Below are 26,685 nucleotides of genomic sequence, written 5' to 3'. Positions count from 1 at the left end.
AGGAAAACGAAAACTGCATTTTAATAGGCAAGTATCTATCTTGGTTATTTGATTATTTTGAAATAAAGGACTCATATGTCAAGGTCAAAAATACTCAAGAAATTATGGAGTGGAAGAAATAAGTCCAAAAAAATGTTTTAATACTTAGTATAAATAGCGTAATACTATTACTAATAATAATAATAACAATAATAATAGTATTTATTTATTAGTATTATTATTATTACACGGAAATGATGGGAAATAACCACTTAATTAACCACTGAACGAAACAGGCGTATCAACGAATATCTTTTTATTTATCAACCCTTTTTTTTTTTTTTTGTTAGTGTCCATCTTCTGCGCCACACTGCAGTCCAGCAGGTGGCAGTAATTCATTTATAAGTTGGTTGGCCTACCGCCAATAAAGCCGACAAAGAAGAAGAAGAACGGTCACATCCGGTGATGAAAGGGTACTCAATTGAGAGCTGCCGGCGCCAAAAACAAATTTTTTGTCATTAAACGGACACTAAAGGTAAGATAACTGTTGCTCATAAAACTAAAACAGTTGTTTATAATCTAAAATTTGTAGTAAAGAAGTTCACCTTTGATGTTGACACAAACTGACTGTTTTCTGCCTTGAGGAAAGCTAGCTAGCTTTTTAAAGTACGCAAAAAACCACAGTGTGGTTTGGTCTGTTTACAAAAGTTACCTCGACAGCATAACGAGTTGTTTTAATGACAAAGACACGGTAAAATCTCATCCAGGTGATGAATCCTGTAAATTTTATTGACATGAGCACGGTCTCCTCCCAAAATCCTGACGAACCAGAGTTTAAAATTATAAAACCTGACCGACATCTTAAAACTGTGTGCTATTATGATGTATTAAGCTGCTGCCAGTATATGAAGTAGATGACATATGTAGTTCCACCTTTACCAGCTCACCCAATACTATAATATTCTGTGATGTGCCATTCTGTATAACCAGTACTTTTACAGTTAGTACATTATGTATATTCTGATGCTAATGCTTTGGCACATTTACTTTATTAAACGTTTGAAAGCACCACTTTCACCTTTAACAGTGTTTTTATCCTGTGGTATTGCTACTTGCCCTCTTTTTGCTAGAAAATTCAAATGTGTACAACGGTGGACACTGGAGAGATCATCATCCTCAGTGATGATGATGATGATGACTGTGAAGAAGATGTATCATGCAGTGAACCCTCGGTTCTCCTGGTGGAGGTGGAGGATGTGAAGCAGAGTGGTAACAACTTAACACACCAGCAGCCTGTATGTGTAGGTTGATCATGTTATAAATATTCACCAGCTGCTCCTCCTTTGTGTTTCAGACTGTGTTTTATCTCCCACTGCTCTGGATGAAGACCTGGTTGTCACCTACTCCCGCCGTGCTGAGGTGCTGCCTCACGCTCGCTACGACTGTCCCATACATCCTTTTGCGTGAGTAAATTGTAACTCATGCTCTGTTAAATATTGATCAGTGCCTCTTTTGTCTCTCCATTGGAGATAATCACTTCTCCTCTGTCCTGATCAGGGCTACAGATTGTGAGATTGGTGCTCCTGTGGCTTCTAACCAGCTGATGTGTGAACAGTGCTTCTGCTACATCTGTGACAAGTTGGCGTCATCGGTATGTGTTGATGTAGTCTGTAAACTGAATGTACATCTTTAGTGACTTGAATGATGCACTGATTGATTTCAGTTCATGTTTGTTTGTTTTTTCTCTTGAATTTTGGTCACTGTAAAATTGGTCTTAAACATCATTCCAAGTGACATTAAAAAGTATTCAGTCTAACTTGCCGTAAGCTGTAGGAACCCTGTTATAACAGTAACAGAGTGGATGCTACTCTTTGCAAACAATGTGTCCTTAGAAAGTCTTAAATGTCTTTAATTCAACTGTGTAAATATTAGGCCTTAAAAGTCATCAAACAGTCTTAAATTTGAATTTGTGTGGTCTCAATTCCCATCTTATTTCATTTATCCATCTTTTAATTTCTTTTCTCACATTGTTAAATACAACCTACATCTGCACGGACCACATATATATTTACATGTATGCTTACCTGCAGTGTTTGAAGAAGAAATGATTTGTCAGAAAAATCTGTCTTGAATTTGAAAGGTGATTTTTTTTTATATATATATATATATATAAAAAAAAATATATATATATATATATTTATTGCAGGTTTGTTGTTTGAAATTTATTGTCATATTTTTCTTTTATTTCAAAACATTAAAAGCAATTTTCTTTCTTCTATATAAGTGTTTATTTAGCACAACACTGCCAATTTTAGATCTAGTGTGTATCTGATTGACCAAATACATCAATAAATAACATTCTTAGAGTGACTACAAATTATGGAAACAGCTTCAGTGTACTTAAACCAGCTGTGCTCTCGACAAAATGGACACATGTATTTATAGATAAAGATAATTTGAAGTTTTGCTCTTGTACTTTTTTTGTTAAGAAAAAAAATCCTAACAGCTGCTTTACTGTTGTCGTCCTGTGTTTGTGTGTTTAGTGTGTAATGTGGTGTCACAGCGGTGTGTGTCACTGCAACAGCCACAAGAGGAGCGAGTTCTGGAACCAGTTCAGAAACAGCGCACTGCTGGGAGGACTGAAGATTTTCAACCTCACTCTGTCTGAAATAGACTCTCACCTCCGACATGCAGGTTCTCTTTCTCTCACGAATATCTGGACATAGACGTCACAGTGACATTTTGAAAACCTCAGACTGAACCACTTGTTGTTGTTGGTTCTAATTGCCACTGAATTTGTCTTCCTTCTGTCCAGAGACGATGCTGCAGAACTTCAGACAAGAGCTCTCTGCGCTCTTCTCTTCCTTCCTGAAGGGAAAGATGGCACAGGAATACGGTCTGAATCTACCGAACCAACAAATCCTCATCTTTGAGTGAGTGACGGAGCAGAGCTGTCCATAATGTTAAAACAACACTGTTATCCCTCTCAGACAATCGTGCATCATTTACATCAGCAATCTGTGATACATCAAAGTCATTAGGATTTATCCTCATTTATCCTATGTCTGTGCCAAACGCCCATCTCAGTACCATATGGTCAAAAGTATGTGGACACTCACTGAATACTTTCATCTGCAACAAAACTAGGGCTGTACCCAACCCAGAATCAAATTTGGCTGATCATACAAATATTTGACGATTTCTTTTCTTTTCTTTTCTTTTCTTTTCTTTTCTTTTCTTTTCTTTTCCCATACAAAGTTTTAGAGTTTGAGNACTGAATACTTTCATCTGCAACAAAACTAGGGCTGTACCCAACCCAGAATCAAATTTGGCTGATTATACAAATATTTGACGATTTCTTTTCTTTTCTTTTCTTTTCTTTTCTTTTCTTTTCCCATACAAAGTTTTAGAGTTTGAGCGGGGCTCCGCCAGACCATCAGTGTGACAGTGGCATTCACTTAATATAGTAAACAAGCTAACGCCGCTAACAATGGATCGTAGATATGCAACTTTTTTTTTTTTGCCAAGGCTAGATATCAAACAAAAGCCAGAGACTGTGTCGTTTAAGTGTCTGTGAGCTGTAAATTCACCACTCCCAAGCAGAAGAGAGAAGATAACGTTGTCTCAGAGTCTTATGGTGCAGAGTCTCCTCCGTGATGCTGCATCGTGTCCGCAGCATTCTGTACCAAAGAGTAGATTAATAGCGTAGTTTTTGCAGGCTGCCATTTTTAAAAATCTGAGTTGAGTGAACAAAATAATTGCAGTCACTATTGATAGTAGCTTTGCTATTTAAAAATGGCAGATTTGTGCACTAGTGACGGTTCTCTCTGACCAATCTGTGGTCTGAAGTATTGTAACCCAGGTTCCAGGGTAAAAAGGTTCCAGGTACAATCCCCAGCTTTCTAATGGAAAACCAAAAAGAGCGAGTAAGCAGAGCTGTGACATATCACGCAGTGGAAATGTGGCATTTAAGTCCATCTGACAATACTTTTTAAAATTTTAACCTGGATGGAAGTGAAATACTAAATCACTGGCGGAGTTCCCCTTTAGAGGTCCAGACACACCAAACCAACATCACAGAACAAGTGGCGACAAAGGCTGACTGTTGCGTCGCCTCATGTTGCCAAAAAGTTTGTTGTAATCTCACACCCTGTTGACTTTTGTCGTTTGTTTACTTTCCTCTTTCATTGCTCTTCTCGTGCGCTGAGCTGAACTGTCAATCAGAGGGATTTCCCTCCAATTCCAATTCAACACGCTGAAATCAGCCGCCAAGGGTCGACTACTGGCAACACTGCGGGACACACCGCAAAAACTTGGGAGACAGACCCTCACCGAAGGCCCGACATTGGCCAACAGCCGACCATCAGCGTAGTGTGTTAGGGCCCTAATATTTCCAGTCATTGTGAAGGGGCCTAGCCAACACCATCAAAAACGATCCAGATTAAAATACACAAAAGTATGTGGACATCATGCAGTGTATTAAATTTAGGCTAAAGCCTTGAACTGACAGACTTATCTCACCATCACTAGAGCTACAACGACACCACCAAGGAACATCAACTGTGGCGTTTCTACAGCTTAAATTGTGTCACATCCCAAACACTGATCTAATTTACAAATGAAAACTAAAATCTTTTCAAACTTTTCAAAACCTTTTTCCTGTTTTGTTTGTTTGTTTCAGCTACACACCTGTGTACGAGTTTGTGTCATCGTTCCTGAACAAAGCAGACAAAGAGGACGGCAGAGCTGCTGCCATCATGCGACTGGGAGCTCTTCAGTGCTTTATTAAGCATTTTCAAGCATCAGGGTACACACACACACACACACACACACACATACAGTGGCATTTCCTGTTTTTGATTTGTGGTTATCTTCACAGCACACAACATTATGTTTTCTATATATTTGTTTTCTTTGGTTGATTCTTGACAGGACAATCATCTCGCAGTCTCCCATGGCTCATGCTACTGAAGCCAAACTGGTGTTAATGCAGAGGTACACACACACACATAGAGCCCATGGTGTGTCTATAACTAATTAATTTAGATATTTACCTGTGTGTATGTGTGTGTGTCTTCCAGGGTCATAGCGTCGGTGCAGAGACAGATGGTGATGGCTGATTTTACCTCAGAGTTCATCAACAAACTGCAGGACTTTTACAAGAAGCTCTATTTACCTGCAGAGCTGAAGAGCCATAGGAACAGGTGTGTGTTTAAGTGTGTCTCTGAGGCAGCAGCTCATAAGAGCTTGTGTGTGTNTCAACAAACTGCAGGACTTTTACAAGAAGCTCTATTTACCTGCAGAGCTGAAGAGCCATAGGAACAGGTGTGTGTTTAAGTGTGTCTCTGAGGCAGCAGCTCATAAGAGCTTGTGTGTGTTTTCCTTTATTATCCCCAAAGTTACACATTAAAATTTTATTGTGTATAATTCTGTGTGTGTTCATGTGTGTGTGTATACGCTTCAGCCTGTGTGTTCGTCCTTGGGATGATATCCTGCTGGTGTCTGTGCTGAGGGGGCAGAACGTGTCGGGCGTCCGCAAAGACAAAGGCAAGAAGGACGTGCTGATTGAACCGATTTCTGTGGTTCTACTGAGAGCAGAACTCCTACAGCGACAGCACAGGTACAAATCGGCCACACATACAAACTGTTTCACACTTGTGTAACATATAGACCAGGGGTGTCACTATTCTCCAAATCCAGTTTGATTTGACCTTTAATATAAATATTTTTATTCCATTTTCTGTGACATTGACATAGAATATCCAGTCGTGATTCTTAAAGATCAACAGATCATTGGTTTTATGCCCTCACAACATTTTCACATTCTTCTTTATAAAGATATGGTACAGACATGGTGTCAGGTGTGAAGTAAGTTCCATATTTTGGGGGGGTTACCACACTAAGGCCATATGGTCAAATAGGTAAAATGGTACAATGTCAATTTCATATCATGATAATAGTGACCATAATTATCACAGTATTGTTATAATGTGCCGAAAAAGTACTGAAAGACACACTGATATAATTTCACCAAGGTCTGTATCATAAAAACACCAATAAATGTTGCAGCACTGAGCACTTAATTGTTTCCACAAACATTAGCCAATACCGTATCAACCTTTAAAATCTACGTTAACGGGGGCGTCGGTAGCGTAGTGGATAGTGCCGGCGCCCCAAGTACAGAGGCAATGCCTTGCTGCAGCGGTCGCAGGTTCGAATCCGGCTTGCAACCCTTTGCTGCATGTCAACCCCCACTCTCTCTCTCTCTCACCCCATTTCAATCTGTCCTGTCCATTAAAGGCAAAAAGCCCCAAAAAATAATCTTTTAAAAAAACAAAACAAAACTGCGTTAACAGTAACATTAATATTAATGATAGCATGTCTTTTTCATGCTTGCTCGAGTGTCCAGTAGCATCTCTGTGTTTGCCTGCAGCACACCCACTCTGTAAACAAGGAAATAACAAAACAGTGGATCGATTATCAATATAGAATTGAAACTGTGACACCCCTAATATAGACACACACTTCCCCTTTTCAGCTGCTAATAAAACCAGTCCTGTTTGTGTTGTCATTGTCTGCAGGTACAGAGAATTGTGTCGCTACCTACGAGTCGTCCAGACTGATGATTCAAAACTGTGAGTGAGCAAATAACCACTAATATTTAACATGCTGAATCAGTGTTTAGGTTGAGTTTCATGGTGGATTTAATGAGGATGGTGGCTTGTCATAGAAATCTTCGAGTATTATATGAGTGTATGTAAAATTGAGATTTTAGAATGATAAGTAATTATTCATCACCACCAAAGCCAGCGTTTGTGCTTTGGACTATATTACAGTTACTGTCTTTTTAGTGGAGGTGGTTCCACTTCTGCTTTAACTTTCAAAACTGTTGTCTATGAAGGAGTCTGACCTTTTCCCACAATAACTTTCAGTAAGCATTTACCATTCACCATGACGAAATATGTCACACTGAAAGGGACACTATGATCTTTTTCATACTGGACCTTATTTTCCCATGTTGTTTTGTCTAAGTGACGAATGGAGACCGCAGTTCTTTCTTCTTGGTTTAGACACCGCTCCAGCCGCAGCAACAAAACATGCTGCAATGTAATTCCTACAGATAATGCATTGTAATATTAAGTGTCTGATAACATTACGGGGGAAAAAACTCATTCATTCAGAAATCTCCTGAGAGGTGACCTGTTGCAGGAAAAACAAGTTGAAACATTAGTTAGAGTTGTAGAGATGAATGCCAAATAGAGTATGTTGTGTTTGAGTAGGCACAGGTCAGTGTATTATATTACTGTAATATTTACAGTGTCATGGCTGAATATTTAGCTGATTTCGACAATGTAGAAAAGTCTATGAGTTTTTATTTTTTTACACACATTAACAAACAGACTGGATCAGCAAAAGGTAAAGAAAAATGTTTAATTTCTCTGTAGGGTTTTTTCTGTAATGTTATCAGATTCTTACAGTAACAATCTGAGCCTGTCAGTGGTAAAAACGAGTACTTTTAATAGACGTAAATTGACACTGCACAATTCCCCCCAGGGATAACATAGCAGCCTGTTTCACGTCTCGACTGCAGCAGTCTCTCTCAATACTGGACTAATGTCAATAATTGTTGTTCCCATCAGTCACTTAGACACGCAAAACATTGGAAAATAAGTCCAGGTTCAGAACTCATAAGTTTCCCTTTGGCATTTAAAAGCAGAACTTCCAGCCCCCAGTGTGAAACAATTACATTTGTTCTCTATCAGATGAGTCAAACTTTGAAGCTTCTTGATTTCATTTAGCAAATAAATGTTGTGTTTAACTACAGGCAAATGCAACTTTATTTTCCAAATGACTCTCACATATTAGTTGATTGTAGTAAAATGTCATTTCTAACCCTGTCTGACACCATACATCATCAAGCTTATCACCTCAATATTTCAGCCGTACTCTGTTGACAGCCAGCAAGCTATTGATTAAAAATAACATTTTTATTATCTGCTAATGAATTTTCTAAGAAGGACAATTTGTTTTTTTTCTGGGACCAGCCATGGTTCTTTTAGAGAGGATGTTTTTTCAACCTTATTGTCACATTTTTGGAGTTTTGTTTCTGTCTGTGCTGTTTTAGAGGAAGTTTGACAGTATTTCAAAATTTGAATATATGCTATGAAATCCTATTTTCCAACTATGTGGACATTTAGATAGAAAGCAAAGCACATGAAGGTTTAGGCCCGTTTGTTTTCGTTTTTAAATTATTATAACCTTTCAAAATAAAGTTTCATGCTTAGATTTACATATGATTGTAGACTTGTCAGGTGACATCATGTTGTTGACTTGCTGTATTCGTTTTGTTCCTACGGTAGCTTCCAGCAGGTACAAGATCTCGTCCCGTTCTTCATGTGCATGGAGGGAGACTTTACATCCGCTGTGCACAGCTTGCTGCCCTCAGTGAACGCCCCTGCCTCCCGCTTTACTCCACAGCTCTTCCGCTTTTATCTTCGCGTCTTAAACACAGCAACAGCACCAAAGCTGGTGGTCAGTCAGCCGGCACAGCTCTGTCGCTCTGATGCAACATGGGAGCCAATTAAAGGTCAGACATAGACTAATGATTTTTTTAACCTGTGACACCTTTTTTTGGATGTATTTTCTCAAAAGAAGTCAAACTCCCTCCTCTGCAGGTGCTGTGCCACTGGCGCGTACTGTGCTGGTGAGGTTTGCTCTCAGGGTTCACAGATGCTGCTCTGAAGTCTTGAGTGATGTAAGTCTGTAACGCTCATCAGCTTTTTATCTCTTGGAAATATTTCAAAAAATCAGACTCGTGCATGCGTTTTTAGCTTTGAAAACAGACTACAGTAACGAGGTTGTACCTTTCTGATCCAGTCTCAGTGTTGGACCAGTTTACTCAGAGTCGTCAACACACTCACCGCCCTCCCAGAACCGAGCCCACAGTTTCTACTTGTATGTATTTCTCGTTTATTAACAGCTCTTTAATTTATTTAATGTTTCTAATTTTCCATTTATTTTTAGCAATATGTGTTTTCATTTTGTATTTTCTTTCTTTCCTGTCTGGACCTCAGGACATGAAGGATGTGGTGAATATGATACTGCTCGACCAGCACGGGTCAAACTTACACATCCCACGATTCTTTCAGGATGTACGTATGTTATGCTTTTACACATGTGCTCTGAAACACAGGGACGTTACAATTAAGTGAGGTAATAAGCTGTAAATATACATGTTTTTTGTGTTCACAGGTGTACCCAGATCAGGCCTTGTTGCTGTTGGTAACAGGGGCTTTAGGTGTGAGAATCATTGTCGCTCCTCTGAGTCCAGCCCTCCCTGTGCTCAATACATTTACGGTAATCTCCAGTTCCTCTCTTCCTCTGATGTCACATCCTGTTTGTAGACACTTAGTGCACATAACCTACAGATCAAATATAAGTGTTACAAATACATGAGGAAAATAAAATGGGAGGAGGTTTTATTTTTTTCTCATGAAAAGTTACAACAGTTCCTTTGTGCGCCACAGAGTGGGAAGTTTGACCCAAAGCTTGCTGCCACATTTATACTCCACACCTTCATGAAGATTTGAGATTCAACACTATATTGCCATACTAAGCGTAGTCGTTTGGGGTTTGTTTCAGTGAGCTCTACGCACAGACAAAAGAAACACTCACTCCAAATGTGATGAAGTGGGAGAGAGCGGGGTCTGGTTTGGGAAGGGCCCCAACAGTTTCCTGACTCTTGCACAGTTTCCATGTTCCTTATCCCTGTTTAGCTAAAAGTTTTATCCATGTATACATTTCTGTCTCTCAGGAGAACACGTGGGCTCTCAGGTGGCTGTGGACCAATTTGTCCTTCAACCCACAACGCCTTGCTGCCTTCTCACAGGAGATCTACCAGGAGATGAAAAACACAGCAGGTGGGTGGATGTCCTTCTCTTGATAATGAATCAGTGCAATAAACCCTTAACACCCCGACTGAGTCATCAAAACTAGGTAGAATTTATCAGTAAGAAAGTGCTGAGGTTGAATATTTCTGTCAGGGGAAGGTGTTTTGTTCTTTTTCAAGAGCTAACAAGTTATTTGCGCATGTTTGTGACATCTAGTGGCAGCATGTATGAACTGCATCGACTTGCAGTCACTTGGGTGTGTGGCACAGCCAGCATCACTGCCCCGTAGAGACATCAGTAAAATTCAAATGAAAAGCCTAAATCAGATTGTTTAGCAATTTCTTAAAATTGAATCTCAAAATCGTTCATTTAATACCTGACAGGATGATCAGCTTCACCTTCACTTTTACAGATCGAAACATGGTCAGTAGTCCCTCAGATATCATCGTGTACAGACATTGAACACTAAACTGTTATCAAGGGCTCGAGCTTTATTGGTTTTTATTGGATTACTGTTCACTGGTTGGTTTCTTTTTCTGCTCAGTGTGCTTCTTGTTGTCATTTATCTTTTGTTGTGTTTTTTCTGAATAATGTCAGTTAAGTTCTTTTTTTTTTTTTCCATCTTAAGTTAAGGGGAGGTCTCTAAGTATAAGCCTGTAGCATCTTGACCTCTCCTTACACTTTTTCATTCTCATTATCCGGATTTTATGCAGTTTTATGAGCAAATAAAAACAAATAATTAAAATTAAATACTTCCACAAGATCATCCAGAAGTTTAAGGGAACACCAGCACGACAGCAGAATCTCAGGCCAGTGATACATACTTTTGACACACAAATTTAACTTGCCTGGTTAAGGTGCTATTTGTAGCCTGTGACTGTGCCCAGCCTCAAAAAATGAGGGAGGACCCTTCAGTCTGTGACATCGCCAGTGTTCCCACACTTTTACCAAAGTCAAATTCAAGCATTTTGCAACCATATTCAAGTTTTCTAGCACCTTACAGCTGTGGTGAATAGGGGTAAATCGCAGGGTAAATCGCAACTCATTTAAAATCTAAAAAATATTGTATCGTCACTCAAGTATCGTGATAATATTGAATCGTGGGGCCACTAGTGATTCCCACCCCTAGTGGTAAATGACCTTTATCTACAGTACGTAAACTCAGTGGCCATTTTATTAGGTACACTAGTACAATCGGACTTATTTTATTTCTTTATCTAAACAGCAAACTATTTAGTCAGATAGATTTGTCACAAAAGTAATGCACTTACAATTTTAAGCAGTTTCAACTTTTCAAACTTTGAAAACATCACGTTAAAATTTAAGCGTTTTCAAGGATTTCACAAACCCTGCATCACTGTTTGATATAGAGTAGACTGAGTGTTTATGTATCTCCAACAAATTCATCAGGGTGATGTGACAAAAAACACTTGATTGGGACATCCCTACTCTCAAGCTTTTTTTATAATGCTGCGTTCATGTCTTGTAATAGCCACAACTATTCTTGTTATCGTTTAATCTACTTAGACATTTCCACGATTAAACATTGGGTCTAAAAATGTCAGAGAATAAACAGTTTCCATTGGTCCAATGAGATGTCTTCAGATGTTCATCACGCCCATGCTTTTGGTGTCCAGGCATGTGCTGATAAAGCACAAGATACAAATACACATTTTTCTACAGTGCCATTAGAGGTCAGAATCTCTTCAGTGTATCTGTGAATGAAGATGAAACAGAAACCAAACGACCCTGAGGTTTAACAGCCACACAACAGCATGTCTTTGTTTCTCTGTTTCTGTCAGATGGGGAAAATTTGCCAGTCTTGCCTCACCTCTTGGTACAGTGTTCTCTGTCTTCAACAGAAAACTGGGACCAGTGAGTCATATTTAACTCTTAACCAAAGCACCTCAACCCTTAGAGCTAGAACAGTTCACACTAGGTTTTCTATTGTCCTTTAGTAATAGATAGTCACTGGCTGTGGATCTGATCTGTTGCCTTGTTTTCCATGTCCTCTCTCCTGATGTGGTGGTGATCAGCACCTACAGTAAGTTTCCCTATCACATGTGGTGATTCTTTACAATGTGTCCTGAAGGTTGTGATGCTGATTTAACCTTCTGTTTTTTCTCCTCATGTAGGCAGTCCAGCGCCTGTTAAATTCCACTCATCGCAGTGTCAGCTGTAAGTCACACAACTCTCATCAGCTGTTCCCTCCTCTGGGGCTTTTTGTGTTATTTCAGGATCCACTCTTAAAGGAAAAGTCTCTATCTTTAAAGTCAAACTGTAGATTAGTTAGTATTCATCAACTATTTGTCACTAAAAGACATCATGTGAACCCTTGAAGCAGGATTTATTCTTGTGCAGCAGACCCTACGCATGTCGCCTACGCCGTTGTGAACATTTATATTTGTGCGGTGGTGTCTGTGTCACTCTGCAGTTACACCTCCAAAACACTAGTCAGCGGCAGAGGTTTCTGTGAAGTGCTGTAAAGTTTAGTTGATTCAAAATACACATTAAACATGTCTTAATAGAGACAATTTCAAACAAACATAGACAAACTGGCTCGCAGCATTCACAGACAAACACTTGGACAAACATCCGGACACATTTTCCCCACAAATACAACATGCTAATGTTTTTAGCACAAGCCTATGGCATTTTACATTTAATAAATTAGCCTAGCAGCTAGCAAACTTCTCCTCTCCTCATATGAAGCCAGGGACAACAGCAACATTTAACAAAGGTAACATTACAAAATTCGGCTCCATTACAACTCACAAGGTTCACTGACAAAACAACTGTCTTATACTAAAACCGTATTACACACAAATATTACAAGCCTAGCGATGAGCAGAAATTTCCTTTGCACATTCTTTACACATGTCCAAAGAATGCTCCTAAAAAAACGAATATCCTATGTCTTAGTGGGAAAATGCTACATTTGGAAAAAGGCCTAATTTGGAATATCTAACGATAAATGCTGTTTATACAACTCGTATCATATTCAGAAAACTGATATTCAGAAAAGTAGTGGTCACCTGTCAGGACTTCAGGGGCTTCGTATCCTTCCTGTCTGTGTAATGTAACAAAGCTGGAGCTACACATCACACATTCATAGACTATAAAATTAAATTACCTTGTTCTCTGAGGTTTATAAGGCCACACTGTTTATAAAAACAGTAAGTAAGATTTTTTTTTAATGTCGATCTGTCGCATCTGGCCTGATCTGTGCTGACATGATCCATTGTGCTCAATCAACACAATGAGTTTTGCTTTTTAACCAAACTAATGAAAACAAGTTAATCAATTAATCCTGATTGTTTGTGATTAATGTTCTATGAGTCAGTCGACTGATTAATTGGTCAATCATCAGCTAATAATGGGTTTGACATAGTCTGTGATTATGGAATGCAATGTAAGTCGATCTTCAATGAATATTACATAAATAAATAAACCTATAAAACAAATCTTGAAATAAATAAATGTAGATTTACAAACTGAAATTCCCCTGAAATTATATTGAACTGCACGTATATTGAGTCATTTTAAATATTTACATTCACTTCTACAGATTTTTTTATATCATTATTGCCTCTTTTATCTATTTCAAAGGCGTATTTATGTGTGTGTTTATGTGTTTATTTATTTAATATTGACATAAATGGCATTCCATGTGAGTGGATGTGTGATAATACTATTTTCTTCTTCCCTCAGAGCTGATCCTCTCCACCATTTCTAGCTCCATTTGCACATAAAATAACCAAGTTGTAAGTGTTACCTTTCAGATTTACATTTGACATTAGGTCTCCTATTAATTTTTATTATTTTATTCATTATTATAACAAATGAAATATTTCTTATTTTATGTATTAGAGTTATTAATTGTCTTTTGATGGTTGCAGCTGGGCTTGATTCCACATTGACATTCCTGTCAGACACTGCGGTTGCAGCACTCTCTCCTGAGTTGAGCACAGCAGAGCGCGACCAATGAATGTGTGTGTTTATGCAGATGTCAGAATGTACCTGGACAGACCGGCCAGGTGTCAAAAAACTGATGAAGAGACTTCAAACACATCCTCATTGTCGACCAGAATTTATTAACATTATGGAGACACTTTATGTTGCTTCCTTCTTTAATGACTTCAGTACGTGAAGGTCTATACTGGATACAAGTTTTGTTTCTGCACTGTGAATTTTTGTTTTTAATTTAGTGGTGTTTAATTATTCTCTGAAAATAATTTTTGATATTCAGTTTTATTACAAATGTTCACAAGAGGCAATCATGTTATGTTGGAAAATAAATGGAAAACCTGACCAAAAAAATGACTCTGGATTGCTGAATAAATAATAGATTGCTGAGTAAATATACACACGCTAAAAATCGGCTCATATTTGCATCAATAAAACAACAAACATAAAAGTACAGTGTAAAAACAGAAGGAGGCTGTTGCTCTGTCATCAGCTGCAGTTTACAGTCAAAGCCAAGATATTAAACGTGCTGTCAGAACAAATCACACTTTAACCAAGTCTATGTTCAAACTCAGGTCTCATATTTTTAAACGTTACTGTATTCACTGATGTTAAACTAAAACCTGCAGTTCACATGCTTTAATTGATCTTAAGTCACTGTGCAGTGGAACGGTTTGAACTGAAATTTCTGCTGCTCAGATTGTTATGTTAAAAATTTTTTATCATATGGTACGTTGATTTTGGTGTCCAATATAACACTGAAATTTTAACACTATTTAGGTGGAGGATGCAAATACACTGGTGCAGGAATGAGTCCTAAAACCAGGGAAACCATAATTTATAGTTTCCTTGCCTAAAACCCAGCCAGATGCCTGAAATAAGGTCTGTGGTTAACATAAGCGTAAGAGACTTTCACATTTTGTTCTATAAAATATGTCAGTAAATATCCCACTTATAAATTTTAAGTGTCTTTAAAAGGGCGGTTGCTCTAAAATGACTAAATGAGACTACAGAGCGTCATCAAGCTGAACGTGACTTCACAGCCTCATTGTGGTGGCGACACCAAGTCATGCAACCATGGTGTAGCCTAAAGTGAGCTTTTTACTTCTGGTGATTGAATTTACACTTCAAAACTAATGAAAGTGGTGTTTTTTTTGTGAAGACTGTCTTGTCGATCAAAACGTGTAAATATGAACTTTTGTTTTCCACAGTGTTTATTTCCTGTAATAATCCAAAGGAAAAATCTCACAGGCTTTTTGACAAGGGACCATCGCCCTACGAAAAAATGTCATCCCTGCAGCACTCTATAAGCCCTCTGTGGTTTGTGCCTCTCCCTGCACCTAATATAATTGTTATCGTTGGTATTTTGTGTATTTTAAATTGTGCAAAAAAATAAGTGATCTAACTCTCAGCGGGACATATTTCCCTTAATGTCAAACTTTTCCAGTTGACAGTAACTGAGCTACACGTCCAACTGGTGCTAAGATGGCGTGTGGTTGTAAGTTGTTGATAAAGTAGGCAGGTGAGGCCAAAATAAGGCACATGAACTTGTAAGATTAAGTCCCACTACAGTATAATATAGACTAACACTGTGGTATCATTAGTAGACATCATTTTCAGGCTGTAGTCTATCTTTATCAAAGCATTTTAACTGAGCAGTCATGTTAAACTTGGCTTAAAGCTGTTATAAGCTCTGAGGATCTGAGCTTATTCTTCACTGCAGCAAAGCTGGTTACATGTTAAATGACAGAGCAGCAGACCTGACAGACTAGTCACAGTCAACAGTGCTTCTAAAAGTAAATCATGAACAGTCCACATAGTGCTGGACCAGTGAGATCCACAAACTATGAGTAATAATACAATGCTGGTTTAACAGTAATCTCTTTTGCCTGCTTATATTAAACACAGTTCACATGAGATTCAGTAATAAGCCTTCATTTTTAAAAACACACGCCCATAAAAAAGTTCTTGATCTGTTGAGGCTGTTTGATGTAAAAGTCTTCGGTGCTGGTGAGGCACTAGTGCACTTGTGTCCAGTGATCGAGGGATTTGTGACTCACAGCATCATGGAGTAAAAATCGTGCATACACACTAACACTTAACACTGCAGATAAAAACATATAAACATGATTCTTCAGTGACAATTATAAGAAATCAGTGCATTTAGTTGCAGATATCTTTATGACTTGTAAATTGTTTCTGTCCATCCAGCGCTCATGCTGCATGTGTGTTTCTGTGCAGCTGCATTGAGCTATAACAGAAACTTAACACCGGTGGTCCACGTCCTGCGTGGCGCTGTTTGATGAGGTCACACAGGAAATGCATCACTCTCAAGTCGTACTCACTGCTGCAGAATCCCCGCATGAGCAGGAAGTCTACTTCTCCTGTGCCATCTTTCCTTCCAGCAGTGTTTGAACGTTGTAAAGCGGGATTAAATGTGTACAGCAGAGCCTTGTTGGCGAGCGCGGTCAGGCCGCTCTCCAGGTGCAGCAGGTAGGTGATGCCTCGGCTGATGCTGGTGTGAGGGTCGGCCAGTCTGCTGACGAGAGAGCCGGAGTATGACGGACAGCGCAGCGTCCTCTGGTCCAGATCCAACAAGGCCAGATAACGACTGTAGCGAGTCAGAGAGTGCAGAATGCTGGCTGAAGAGCTGGAGGACGATCTGGTCAAAAAGAAAAGAGGATGTAACAGAGCAGTTTTTATTTGGTCCTAACAGTGTCTCAAAAGAATCCTGTGACCTCAGGGCTATGCACAATTAGGAATTAAAGGAATAATACATTTAAACCATCAGTAACCATCAGTCGACTGTGTGTTACGGAGTACCTGTGTATTCCTATCAGTCTCCAGGTGAGCAGGTCTGTCAGTTGCAGCGGCGTGGTCAAACACAGTATCACAGCGTTTCCATCAGGACCAGGAGCAGGCAGGAAGAGACTCAGAGCGTCCACCAGTTTTTTGACAAAACTCTCGTCTCCTCCGATGACGACCAGCGGCCGCCCACTCAGGAGACAAAACACAGCATGCTGGGAGAACGAGTTCTGTTTGAGGAACCTGAGGGCTCTGAGTCCAGCCTTCCTTCTCCTCTTCTGATCCCAGCGGGTGTTGCTGTGGACGTTTTGAGTGGGAGAAGGTGGCTCCGAGGAGCCGGTGAAGCTGGTGCAGTCGGATGCCTCGTCGACGCTCAGCAGCCTGAGAGGAGCGCAGGGCGGAGGCCACCGATCAACCTCAGCCAGGGCAACAGCAGGGGCGAAGCTGACTTGGAGGTCAGGGACTGACAGCATCGTCTGATGGACTTCAGGCCACTGGGGCGTCGACTCCAGAGCTTCTTCAACTGATAAAACAGTTTTATTACATGTTAAAGGATATAAAGAATCGTTCCTGTTATTCACAAAGTTATTACTGAAATTCTCATACAGCACTTAAAAGAAGTCCAATGGGGCAAGAAACATGAGCAGTTGACGGATCAGATTTGAAAATACTCGGAAAGAAAACCATGGCAAGTGGTAAAATCCATCAGTTTGCAAATGTTAAAAATATTTTTCCCGTACACTCACTTTCTGTTTTACCTCCAAATGAAGTGGTTTAGATCATTTTAGTTGTTTATAACCTGACTGTCTGCTCATATTTCCTGCCCCATCAGACTTTGCTGTGATCGAACAACCGAATCGAGGCTGCTTCAAAAGGCGGGTCTCGCTCTGCTTCCAAGCGGACTCTGGTGCGGTTCGTTTGTGGTGTGAAAGCAAACGAACCAACCACAGGGTTTTCTGATGCAGATATGTGATTTTAGAACGATTTCAGAAGCTAAACTACTAATAAACCCATCATCTGATTGTGAAATCTGGACTCCCTGGAGCAACACTGGCTGGTATGTGGACAAAAACAACACTAAGATATGCCATCCTCTCCCTTGTTAAAACAAAAGCGAAAAACCAGTCTTAATAATTCTCTTTGTGAACAGACAACAAAAACGCACACTGCTGAAGCAGGGGAGAGAACTAAGAGAAGTCAATGTGTGTATATCAACAAACATCTGACAGGAAAATGCGGACATCAGCAGACAGGCACGCTTCCTGAGGAAACAGAACAAAGTACAATCGAAATGCACATGACTGCAAGGTTTTCGTCAAACTGAGAGGATCAATGGAGGAAGCAAAAGTGCTGGTAAAAAGGGAAACTGAAAAACTTGACAAGTATCAGTGGGCACCTCCTGGGAGAGCAGCACGCTAAGGTAACTGATACTTGAACTTAAACTCAGGTCAGTTCACAAAAAGCACATAGCGTGACAGCAGACACACTACTTGGTCAGGCTTCTCCCGACTCCTTTTGAACGTAAAATGTTAATTTATGTGACATATTGAAAATGTGTTGAATATGTTCACCATTATTTATTGGTAACTTTTGTTCTTTACGAATACATAGTATTTATTTTTTTAATGATCTTCTTACGGTATATTTAATTCAATTCAAGTTACCTGTCAGTCTGTATAACTTCATGTTTACTCCTCTTGGTTTGTACGTAAAAAAAAAAATCGATGTGAACAGAAACTAAAGATTCTTGATCTGGACCAAATGAAGCGAACTACAGGTGCACACCCTGGAGGTTTGTGGTCGGGTCTGTGGTACAAATCTTTGTGTAATAAATAAAGAAGACAACTAGAGAGAGAAGTTCAAACCTGGGCTCCTTTCTCACCTTCACACAGCTGACAAGTCACAGCTTGCAGTGGGTGTGAATGTCAGATTGTCAGTTTCTGAAAGTTACAGAAATGGTCAGACGCAGCCCCTCAATCTCTGAAGTCTGAAGGTGTGAGGGGGACGGGGTTTGGAAAGCCATGCAACAGTCCGACAAGCACTTATGAAGAAGCATTTTGGTAACTTAAGATGGCTACATTTGAAAACACCTTTTGCTCTCCAGTTTGGTCGTCTGCTCGTTTTACACGCTTCAAAAATTATTGATAATGGTCGATGGAGAAGAATGTGTTTTTCATGAGTAAAGAGTTTTCAAAATGAGCCTAATTAAGTGTGGACATAGTTCTATATTGTATTTAAATTGTGTTTCAGACATGAATATTGTAGCAGATGTTTTACCTTGCAGTAGTTTGGATGTTTTCCCAGGACTGTTGTCTTCATGGACTTGATTGCTTCTCAAACATTCAATGACCGGCTCCTCTTTGCTCATAGCCTCACCATTACCACTTATTTGCTTTAAAGTCTCTTCTCTGTCAACACAGCTGTCGTCCTCCTGAACAGGCTCTTTGTTTTCACCCTCACTTTCTAAACTAGTTGCCGTCAGTGTCTTCTCCTCCTTGAGGACATCATCAGATTTACACTCTGCCGGTGTCTCCTCGCTCTTAAAGCCGTTACTCAGAGGCTGGTGCTCTGCTTCTTCCTCTGTGATGGCAGTGAGGTCGTCAGGGATGATGGACTCTGTGGTACTCAGTACTTCGATGCTGTCCTCACTGTTGGCTCGTCTGGCGTACACTTGCACACGCCTGATGTTTGAATCTAAAGGGGGTCTCCTGTAGGAGGTGTCCGTCATCCCAACTGGTGTTTCTGTTGAAGAGAGTGCACTGTGTCATCTGGACCAGATGTGATCTGTGGATTGCTTTTTCATAACAATAAGTTAATCATTGAATCTATAAAATGTTATAACAGAAAGACTCCCATCAAAACTTTGCAGAGCCCGAGGAGACATCTTCAAATGGTTTGTTTTGTCCGATCAACAGAACAAAGCAAGATTAAATCTACAAAAAAAAGGCAGAACATCATCAAATTTGCTAAGCTGGAATCAGCGAATGTTCAGCTTGATGTGTTTGCTCCATAAATACAACAAATCCAAAGCCCTAAATGGGACCAAGCTACGTTGCAAACTCCCTTGTTAACTATTTGCCCTCATGAACACTGTGATCATTTGCTGCTGGTTTATCGGAGGTTCCCAGCAACAGTTTAAAGAAAATTGGGGATGCAGTCTTTGTCAATTATTCCCCAAATCTAGGGAAAATACTACCTATAAATATCAGGGAAGCAAGCTCGCTAAGTAACTTTAACAGAAAGCCAAAGACGTATCTCTTCACTTTAGACTTTAACTCAACTCAACTCAAATTTATTAATAAAGCACATTTAAAAATAACTCACGTTGACCAAAGTGCTGTACTTAAATCTTTCTATTAATGCCGAACTGTCACCTGTGTTTACAGCAGCCAGAGGATGGATAAAAGAAAAGACTGCGGGTTTGGACTGCAGTTAGTTAATTTCACTAATTGTTTGTCTGTAAAATGTTTGGAAAAAGTCATTATTTCCCAGAGCCTGGGGTAGAATCTATAAATCACCACCATCAGCCCAGTAAAAAAAAAAAAATTAAATTAAAAAACTCATTGTTTTTTACCTCTGCTGTCAGATCCAGCGACAACATGCTGCGTCCGATAAGACTTCTCAGTCCCGAGCACCTCGATACTGTCACTGCTGCTCACACTTCCTGTCATCTCCATGGCAACACTGGGGTCAGGGGTCACTGTCCCAGCCTCTTCTGCCTCCAGTTTGATGGGGATCTCCTCCACACAGGAGCAGAATGACTCCAGGCTCAGTGGCTCTGACTGAAACATCTCGACGCGGCCTTTACTCCCTGTCGCCCTCGGCAGCTCTGCCTCAGCGCACTCTCGCTCCTCCTCATCTCCATCCTCGGGGCTCCACAGCTCAAACAGGAAGTTGATGAATGTGAGTTTTCTAGACAACGAGCGTGTGACACGAGCAGTTTGCAGCACACTCCTGTCGCCACGTAGGCGGCGCTCTGTGTCAGCGAGCTGCTCCTTCATCAGCGACAGGAAGTAAGTGTTGCAAAGCTCCTGCAGAGGCTTCAGATGGTGCTCAGACCTGCAGGAGGTGGACGTGGAGGTGGAGACGGAGAGACAGGGCTCAGGAGGCAGTAACGCTGTTGGGTCAGTGAGGGAGTCAGCTGGATCATAAGGGAGGAAGTCTGGCTGTTTCAGCTTCCTGTTTGGGTAGGAAGTGACCTGGCGTAGGAGATCTCTATGATTCAGGATTGAACGCTCAACAGCTTCGAGCTCATCTGCTGTTTCCCCGTCCTCTGTGAACCCATTTGCCGTCCTCTGAAGTTCTGTCTCCTGTTGCAGAGTCAACCGAGTGTACCTGAAACAGTCACAGAGAATTTATTTAGTCAACAGACTCTGAGAGCAACTTAACATCAGGCTAAAATGTTTCGCTACCCTCTCTGCTGCACCTGTACCCACACCCAACTCTAATGTCACAGCATAGTGGAGTACACCTGCACATCACTACAGCAATATGTGAATTTTTATCACCCTAGGTCACACAAGATTTCCAAGAGGCGTGAAGTTTAATCCAAACCTTCCACACACATGTAGCCACAAGGGTTTGACTTTTCATTGTCACCTGCATACATCGACAAAGGTGCAGACTGCACAGAGTCTTTAATTTTGGATGTCTGCATGGACGTTATGTGCCATATACACATGTGGGGTCACATCCTGATACTTAACAGTCAGTTTAGTAAAAATAGAACAACACTGAATTGCATGACGAATCTGGAAAAGTACTGGAAATAAACAAGTTGCCCTTACCGCAGTGGCATCTCCCAACAACATGCGCACATTTGAATGCCAGCTGTCCTATAAAGTGAACAATTTTCTCCTTTCGCCAGAATAAAATAACTCAACCAACTAACTGTGGTGTCACTGTGAAAAATAATATTAGTTGCTCTAATGAGGGCAAAGACAGTGACAATGTTGTCCAGTGTTTCAGTTTAATGAGTGAGTGATGCATTACGGTTGCTTGTAGTGACGACAGCTCTTGAAAACCTGAACAGAACATGTAGCTGTCCTCATATAAGCCTGCAATTTTACTTAAAATCAATTTTAAATACATACTCATATGTATTTACCATTTACATAAGCTACTAAAAGCAACCATGGACGCATTAGGCTGAAAGTCACAAGTTACTACGGCCATTAAATCAAACAGTTTTAACATTTATTTTGCAGACAGTTAATTATGTCTGCATTTTATGCCAAAGTTTGTCATCAATTAGCTAAGATAACTTAGATAACTAAATCTCCAACCTATGCTGCTGTCACTTTCAGCAGGCAGCAGCAGGCAGCAGCAGCAGCAGACACTGCAGAAATGGCAGCGCTGCAAGTTAGTGGATCACACAGAGTAGTTGCTGGATTGGTGAATATAACGGAATTTATTTTATTGAGATCAGTACTGAAAAAATTAGCTAGTTATTCAATTATTGGACTGACGGAAAATTCGTCAACATCTATTTTGATATCAATTGATCTTTCAAATCATGTATCAAGTTAAACTGACAAATACTCTTTGGTTTCAGCTTCTTATATACAAAGATGGGAAGCTGGCTGCCTTTCTCTGGTTTATATTGGTTTAATTCAATTTAATATCTTTGAACTGGACAATTTTGTGACGTTATCTAGCCCAAACAAACAGGAATCTGAAAAAGATGCCACATGCTTCTCACTGGCTGAGCTGAAGTAACACATCTATGTGGCTGGGCATTGCTTGGAAAATGAGTATACCAGCACCAATACCAGTACTCTTAAAGTGATACCAACACCAATAGAGTACTTCATTTGATGCCCATAATGTGAATGGAGTGGTGTGTTGTATAGCCTTACTTTGAAACGTTTTGGTGGCATGTCAGTGTGCTGAACTGCAAGCTCCATCAAATACACCAAGCTCGACTTTGCGAATCACCACACCATGGCAGTAATACTCAACTTGCAGCAGGATGGACTCTCTGCACATGCAAACTAAAGCCCTGCATACCCAGAGGAGTTTCACTTTAAGTGGCTGATTAGACTTGTGCTCAGAGCTGTGTGAGTGTGTACAAACTACACTTGACTGACACAACTGTCGCTCACCTGTTAGCTTTGGTGCATCTGTTAGGGTGGGACAAATGACACATTTATCATTCTAATTGGTACATGGAGTCCAGTGACCTTACATATTCCCAAAACAGCACAGGTGTTTTCATTTGACCTGGCTAATTAGACGTCTGCTAAGGGTACAGTCACATTATGTTTCAATCCTACTGTGTACGAGAGCTGCATTTTATAGTCTGGTAGTGTGTTAATGCAACAACTAAAAATCAATAATGATACATGGGCTTAGGATAGTTTTTTAAAGATAAATGATTTCTGTACTGCAATTTCTTGTTTCTTACTGAAAACTTATTGGCTGATATGGATCTGGATCTGTAATAAGCTACTATCAGCCAAGTAGCCAGTGGTGGATGCCGATGTACATGTATATTGTTATTTCATCAAAGTAGATCTTGATCTTACTCAAGCTCCTGTAATTTCCTCTGCAGCTCCATGGAAAACGCTTGTCTGTTTCCCGTCTTGAGGCTGTCGGCGGCCTGAGAGAAGCTTGTCATCAGCTCAGAGAAGTTCTCCATCAGCTTCTTCTGGTCTGAACACACGTACGCCATGCAGAAAGGACGCACCATGCCTCGAGCCTCCAGGTCATACAGGGTCATGTGGTGAACGTATGCGAAAGCGTCTTGGGCTGAATCTCCCAGAACCACTTTGGAGTCCTCGCTGAAGTTGAGGCGGGGGCCGGGGGATGAAGGAGCGGCATGGCAGGGGCCTGACGCCTGGTAGTCCACGGACATGATGCGGACAGAGAAATGGTTGAGGTTGAATGATCCGATGACTCTGGGATCATCTGGTATCGTCAGCACAGGTTTGGGTCCCACCTGGAAACACACAGCAAAGGTTTGTTGAGACACAACACCATATAAACATTCACCTATAATGACTATTTCTGTCTTCACTGAAATCTGCACACTGAGACACAGTAAAAGGTCTGAAGTGGGTCTGAAAGGATTAGTCGTTTTACACAAAATTAATCACCAACTATTTTAATAATCGATTGTCATTTTTTTTAACACCTAAACACCTAAATGTTCTCTTTTTGATGTTTTGAGGTGTTGATTGGACAAAACAAGACTTTGAAAACTTCACCTCGGGTTTTGAGATATGATAGACTTACTGTCTGACATCTGAAGACATCACATTGGGCTCTGGGAACTTGTAATGTTGTAATTTTCTAAAATTCTTTATAATCTAAAACAACTGATTAATCAAAAATATACAGCAGACAAGTCTACACCAGGGGTCAGCAACCTTAAGTATCAAAAGAGCCATTTTTGTCCAAAGATAATCCAAAAAAATCTGCCTGGAGCTGCAAAACATATTTGAGCCTGATGGTCACACTGCGTATTGAGTCTAAATTAGCCTAACGACATAAAAAATAGGTCTAAATTAGCATTCAAAAATATTTTTCATCACAAGATGGCTCCTCTGCAGGGGGCTATATATGGTTATTTGGTATTTTAAATTGCAGTGTTAGCAGTAAAAGCAAACAAATCTGTCCACCCACTATTAAATTCTGTATTTTACCCTGAGACTTTTACTTTGATGGATTTGAATCCATTGCTAGACTTGCTAGGGAAGCTCAAGACCAGCCACCGCTGTTGAGGTTTGGGAAACTTTAGAGGAAAAGGTGCCAGGTCATAGACATACAATGCACATTTTAGTTGATGAAATGTTGAAACTTATAGTTTAGTTTAGTTACTTTATTGTCTCCCTTGGGAGAAATTTGTCTTGGACACAAGAGATGTTTACATATAACACAACAGAAAAGCACATATCAACATAGAAACATAAGAACCAGCACCAGATGTCCACAATCCTTCCATCTCGCAACGCCGCAAAGAGCCACTGGAGAGGGGCTAAAGAGCCGCATATGGCTCCAGAGCCGCAGGTTGCCTACCTCTGTTCTACACAATGAAAATAAACACCTGTGAGTTTTGTGTCTGTACATTTTTTAACAATCAATATACAGGATATACTAGACTTACACTAACTATTTACAGGACACTACCAAGCAGTGTTGTATATTCAGAGTTACACTTTGGTCCTTATTTTTAGTTCAGTTGTGTGGTTCATGTGTGACGTGGCCTTAGTTAGTGTGTCTGTGTGTGATGGCTGTTCATCTTGCGAAGAATATTAATGCAATTTGTTCTCTCATCTTTCTTGCGAAGAGAGATGTTTATCTCACTGTGACTTCCTAAATAACTTCACACTTGCCCCTCTAAGTTGTGAAACCGTTACCACAGCAAATGCTGAGCTAATATTGTGGAGAAAATGCAGCAACATAACCACACGTCTAACAAAACTAAAGGATATAAGTTAATAAACTTGTATAGAAAGATTAAATATTTCAAACTTCCTTTTATTTATGAACTGTGGTGCTTTGTTGAATTTAAAAAAGCAGATGTAAGTCACATATGTGAATGTTATTATTATTGAATCCTAGAGAGTTACACTACAGATCTATGACACTACCACCTTAGTCTATTGTTCTACATAGCCTTATCTATTATTATGTAATTTTCTATAATGACTCATATTATTCTACACCTTAATATCCCCATAACTATTATTGTATACTTCGCTCTGCACATGAAAATGAGGAATCTCTTTGCACATTTACAAAATGAATGCACATAAAGCACATATATAAACACTGGCCTCAGCTACTGTACTGTATATAGCTTTCTTTTATAGATTTACAGTATTTTTCCTACTTAATGTTTATTGTCCTCCACTTACTGGATCTGTATGTGGCTTCAATCTGTTTTTATCTGAGGAAAACTGCAGGACAGCTTTGGACAGGTGTCTCTTGTAAAAGAGATTTTCAATCTCAATACTTCCTGGTTAAACAAAGGTTAAATAAAAATCCTTACTCCATACTTTCGGTATCTTCGTCTGGTCTGTTTTATGTGCTGCTGTAACACATTTTATTTCCCCAGTAGAGCAAAAAAGTTTTATTTCCACAGTTGTCCCCTCCATGATAACTCCTACACCACACACTCTTGGTTCCCTCCAACATTACACCTGCCTCACAGCAGGTACAGTATCGTTAATCATAAATAAAAACACAAACCTGCTCTGAGAATTCAGCCACCAGTATGAAGTCTCTGTGAAACTGGGCGGAGGTGGTCCAGGGGTTGGGTGGAGGTAAAGGGGGGACAGAGAGCTCCTCAGGTAGACCCTCATGGTCCTCCTCTGCTTCCCCAAACTCCTCAGTGGCGGTGAAGGCCAGCAGGTCCGGTGACCCGATCATCTTCAGCTCACGGAGGATCTATGAGGAACCTGAAGATCACACATAGCTCGGCCCCGGCCTCCAGTCGGTGAGTCAGCTGTTCGGCCAAAACAACAACCGGGGACTTTAAGTACTTGTTGCGCAGTTGTGTACAACCATGAAACGAAAGCTGTACTAAATTAAAACTCCTTTGATGGCCCTCTCCGCTTCTCAACAGTCCCGTAAACAACTGTCAGGAACAGACTTCAGAGAAAACTTAACGGAGAAGCGAAACTTGCCTACGGGTAGTCACAAGGTTATGTTAGCTGACCTTTGTCCCGGGATTTATGTTCCTCTTTGTCGTAATTAGTGAACAAACATTCAGCCTAAAACTACTGGTGCATCGGTGTCACATATTTGACCGGCAAACTGGATCTTCTGCTCCCATATTTAGCCATGTGACAGACGCCGGGCCGGGGACGCGCTCCTGCTGAGAGAGCGGCGCTTCATGAAGAACCAGACTGGAGGTCTCAAGTCTCACATACTAACGGACACTTCCGGTCAACTCTTTCAAAATAAAACTTTTTTTTTTTAACTTCCGCTAAAATACACAGTTAGTAGGCCTACACTCAGCGAATCTAATGCAGTCAAAAACAGTCCACCATTATTGAACTGAATTGTTAAATAATTATTGAATTATNCCGGTCAACTC

The 26,685-nt window shown here is 40.2% G+C and overlaps 2 protein-coding genes across 3 annotated transcripts; one reads left to right on the top strand and one right to left on the bottom strand.

The window, feature by feature from the left end:
- The first annotated feature begins 415 nt into the window (after positions 1-415).
- Positions 416-14,335, top strand: zgc:112980 (uncharacterized protein LOC503706 homolog). Of its 2 annotated transcripts, XR_007569962.1 has the most exons (21): positions 416-514; positions 1,110-1,248; positions 1,334-1,442; positions 1,537-1,630; positions 2,523-2,673; positions 2,795-2,912; positions 4,661-4,786; positions 4,912-4,974; positions 5,061-5,183; positions 5,444-5,599; positions 6,561-6,614; positions 8,340-8,566; positions 8,655-8,734; positions 8,857-8,934; positions 9,054-9,131; positions 9,232-9,336; positions 9,794-9,899; positions 11,672-11,913; positions 12,005-12,047; positions 13,581-13,633; positions 13,769-14,335. XR_007569962.1 is itself a non-coding variant. In XM_050044585.1 (20 exons), exons 2-19 carry the CDS (start codon positions 1,119-1,121, stop codon positions 13,603-13,605), a joined length of 1,866 nt encoding a protein of 621 aa, XP_049900542.1. In that variant the 5' UTR covers positions 416-514; positions 1,110-1,118; the 3' UTR covers positions 13,606-13,633; positions 13,769-14,335. The 2 variants fall into 2 exon arrangements, 1 of the variants encoding a protein (XP_049900542.1); XM_050044585.1 differs by lacking the exon at positions 11,672-11,913.
- smcr8b (Smith-Magenis syndrome chromosome region, candidate 8b) lies at positions 13,943-26,621 on the bottom strand. Its single transcript, XM_050044584.1, has 6 exons — positions 25,836-26,621; positions 23,168-23,580; positions 20,215-20,975; positions 18,918-19,382; positions 16,659-17,163; positions 13,943-16,497 (listed from the first exon to the last, which is right to left on the bottom strand). The coding sequence occupies exons 1-6, from the start codon at positions 26,013-26,015 to the stop codon at positions 16,050-16,052; spliced, it is 2,772 nt and encodes a 923-aa protein (XP_049900541.1). The 5' UTR covers positions 26,016-26,621; the 3' UTR covers positions 13,943-16,049.
- Between the last annotated feature and the right edge of the window lie 64 nt (positions 26,622-26,685).

This window comes from Epinephelus moara, chromosome 5 (assembly GCF_006386435.1).
Source record: "Epinephelus moara isolate mb chromosome 5, YSFRI_EMoa_1.0, whole genome shotgun sequence".
NCBI lineage: Eukaryota > Metazoa > Chordata > Actinopteri > Perciformes > Serranidae > Epinephelus > Epinephelus moara.
Note: the sequence above shows the minus strand (reverse complement) of the source record. Positions and strands in the feature narration are given on the sequence as shown.

Bases quoted from the DNA above. Each gene is read 5' to 3' on its own strand.
- smcr8b (XM_050044584.1), bottom strand. From the start codon at position 26,015: ATGATCGGGTCACCGGACCTGCTGGCCTTCACCGCCACTGAGGAGTTT. The intron at 19,383-20,214 runs GTAAAAAACAAT...TCTCTTCAACAG, and splicing joins CGCTGGATCTGACAGCAGAG to AAACACCAGTTGGGATGACG. The intron at 17,164-18,917 runs GTAAAACATCTG...CTGTTTTATCAG, and splicing joins AACATCCAAACTACTGCAAG to TTGAAGAAGCTCTGGAGTCG.
- zgc:112980 (XM_050044585.1), top strand. From the start codon at position 1,119: ATGTGTACAACGGTGGACACTGGAGAGATCATCATCCTCAGTGATGAT. The intron at 1,443-1,536 runs GTGAGTAAATTG...TGTCCTGATCAG, and splicing joins TGTCCCATACATCCTTTTGC to GGCTACAGATTGTGAGATTG. The intron at 4,975-5,060 runs GTACACACACAC...TGTGTCTTCCAG, and splicing joins AAACTGGTGTTAATGCAGAG to GGTCATAGCGTCGGTGCAGA.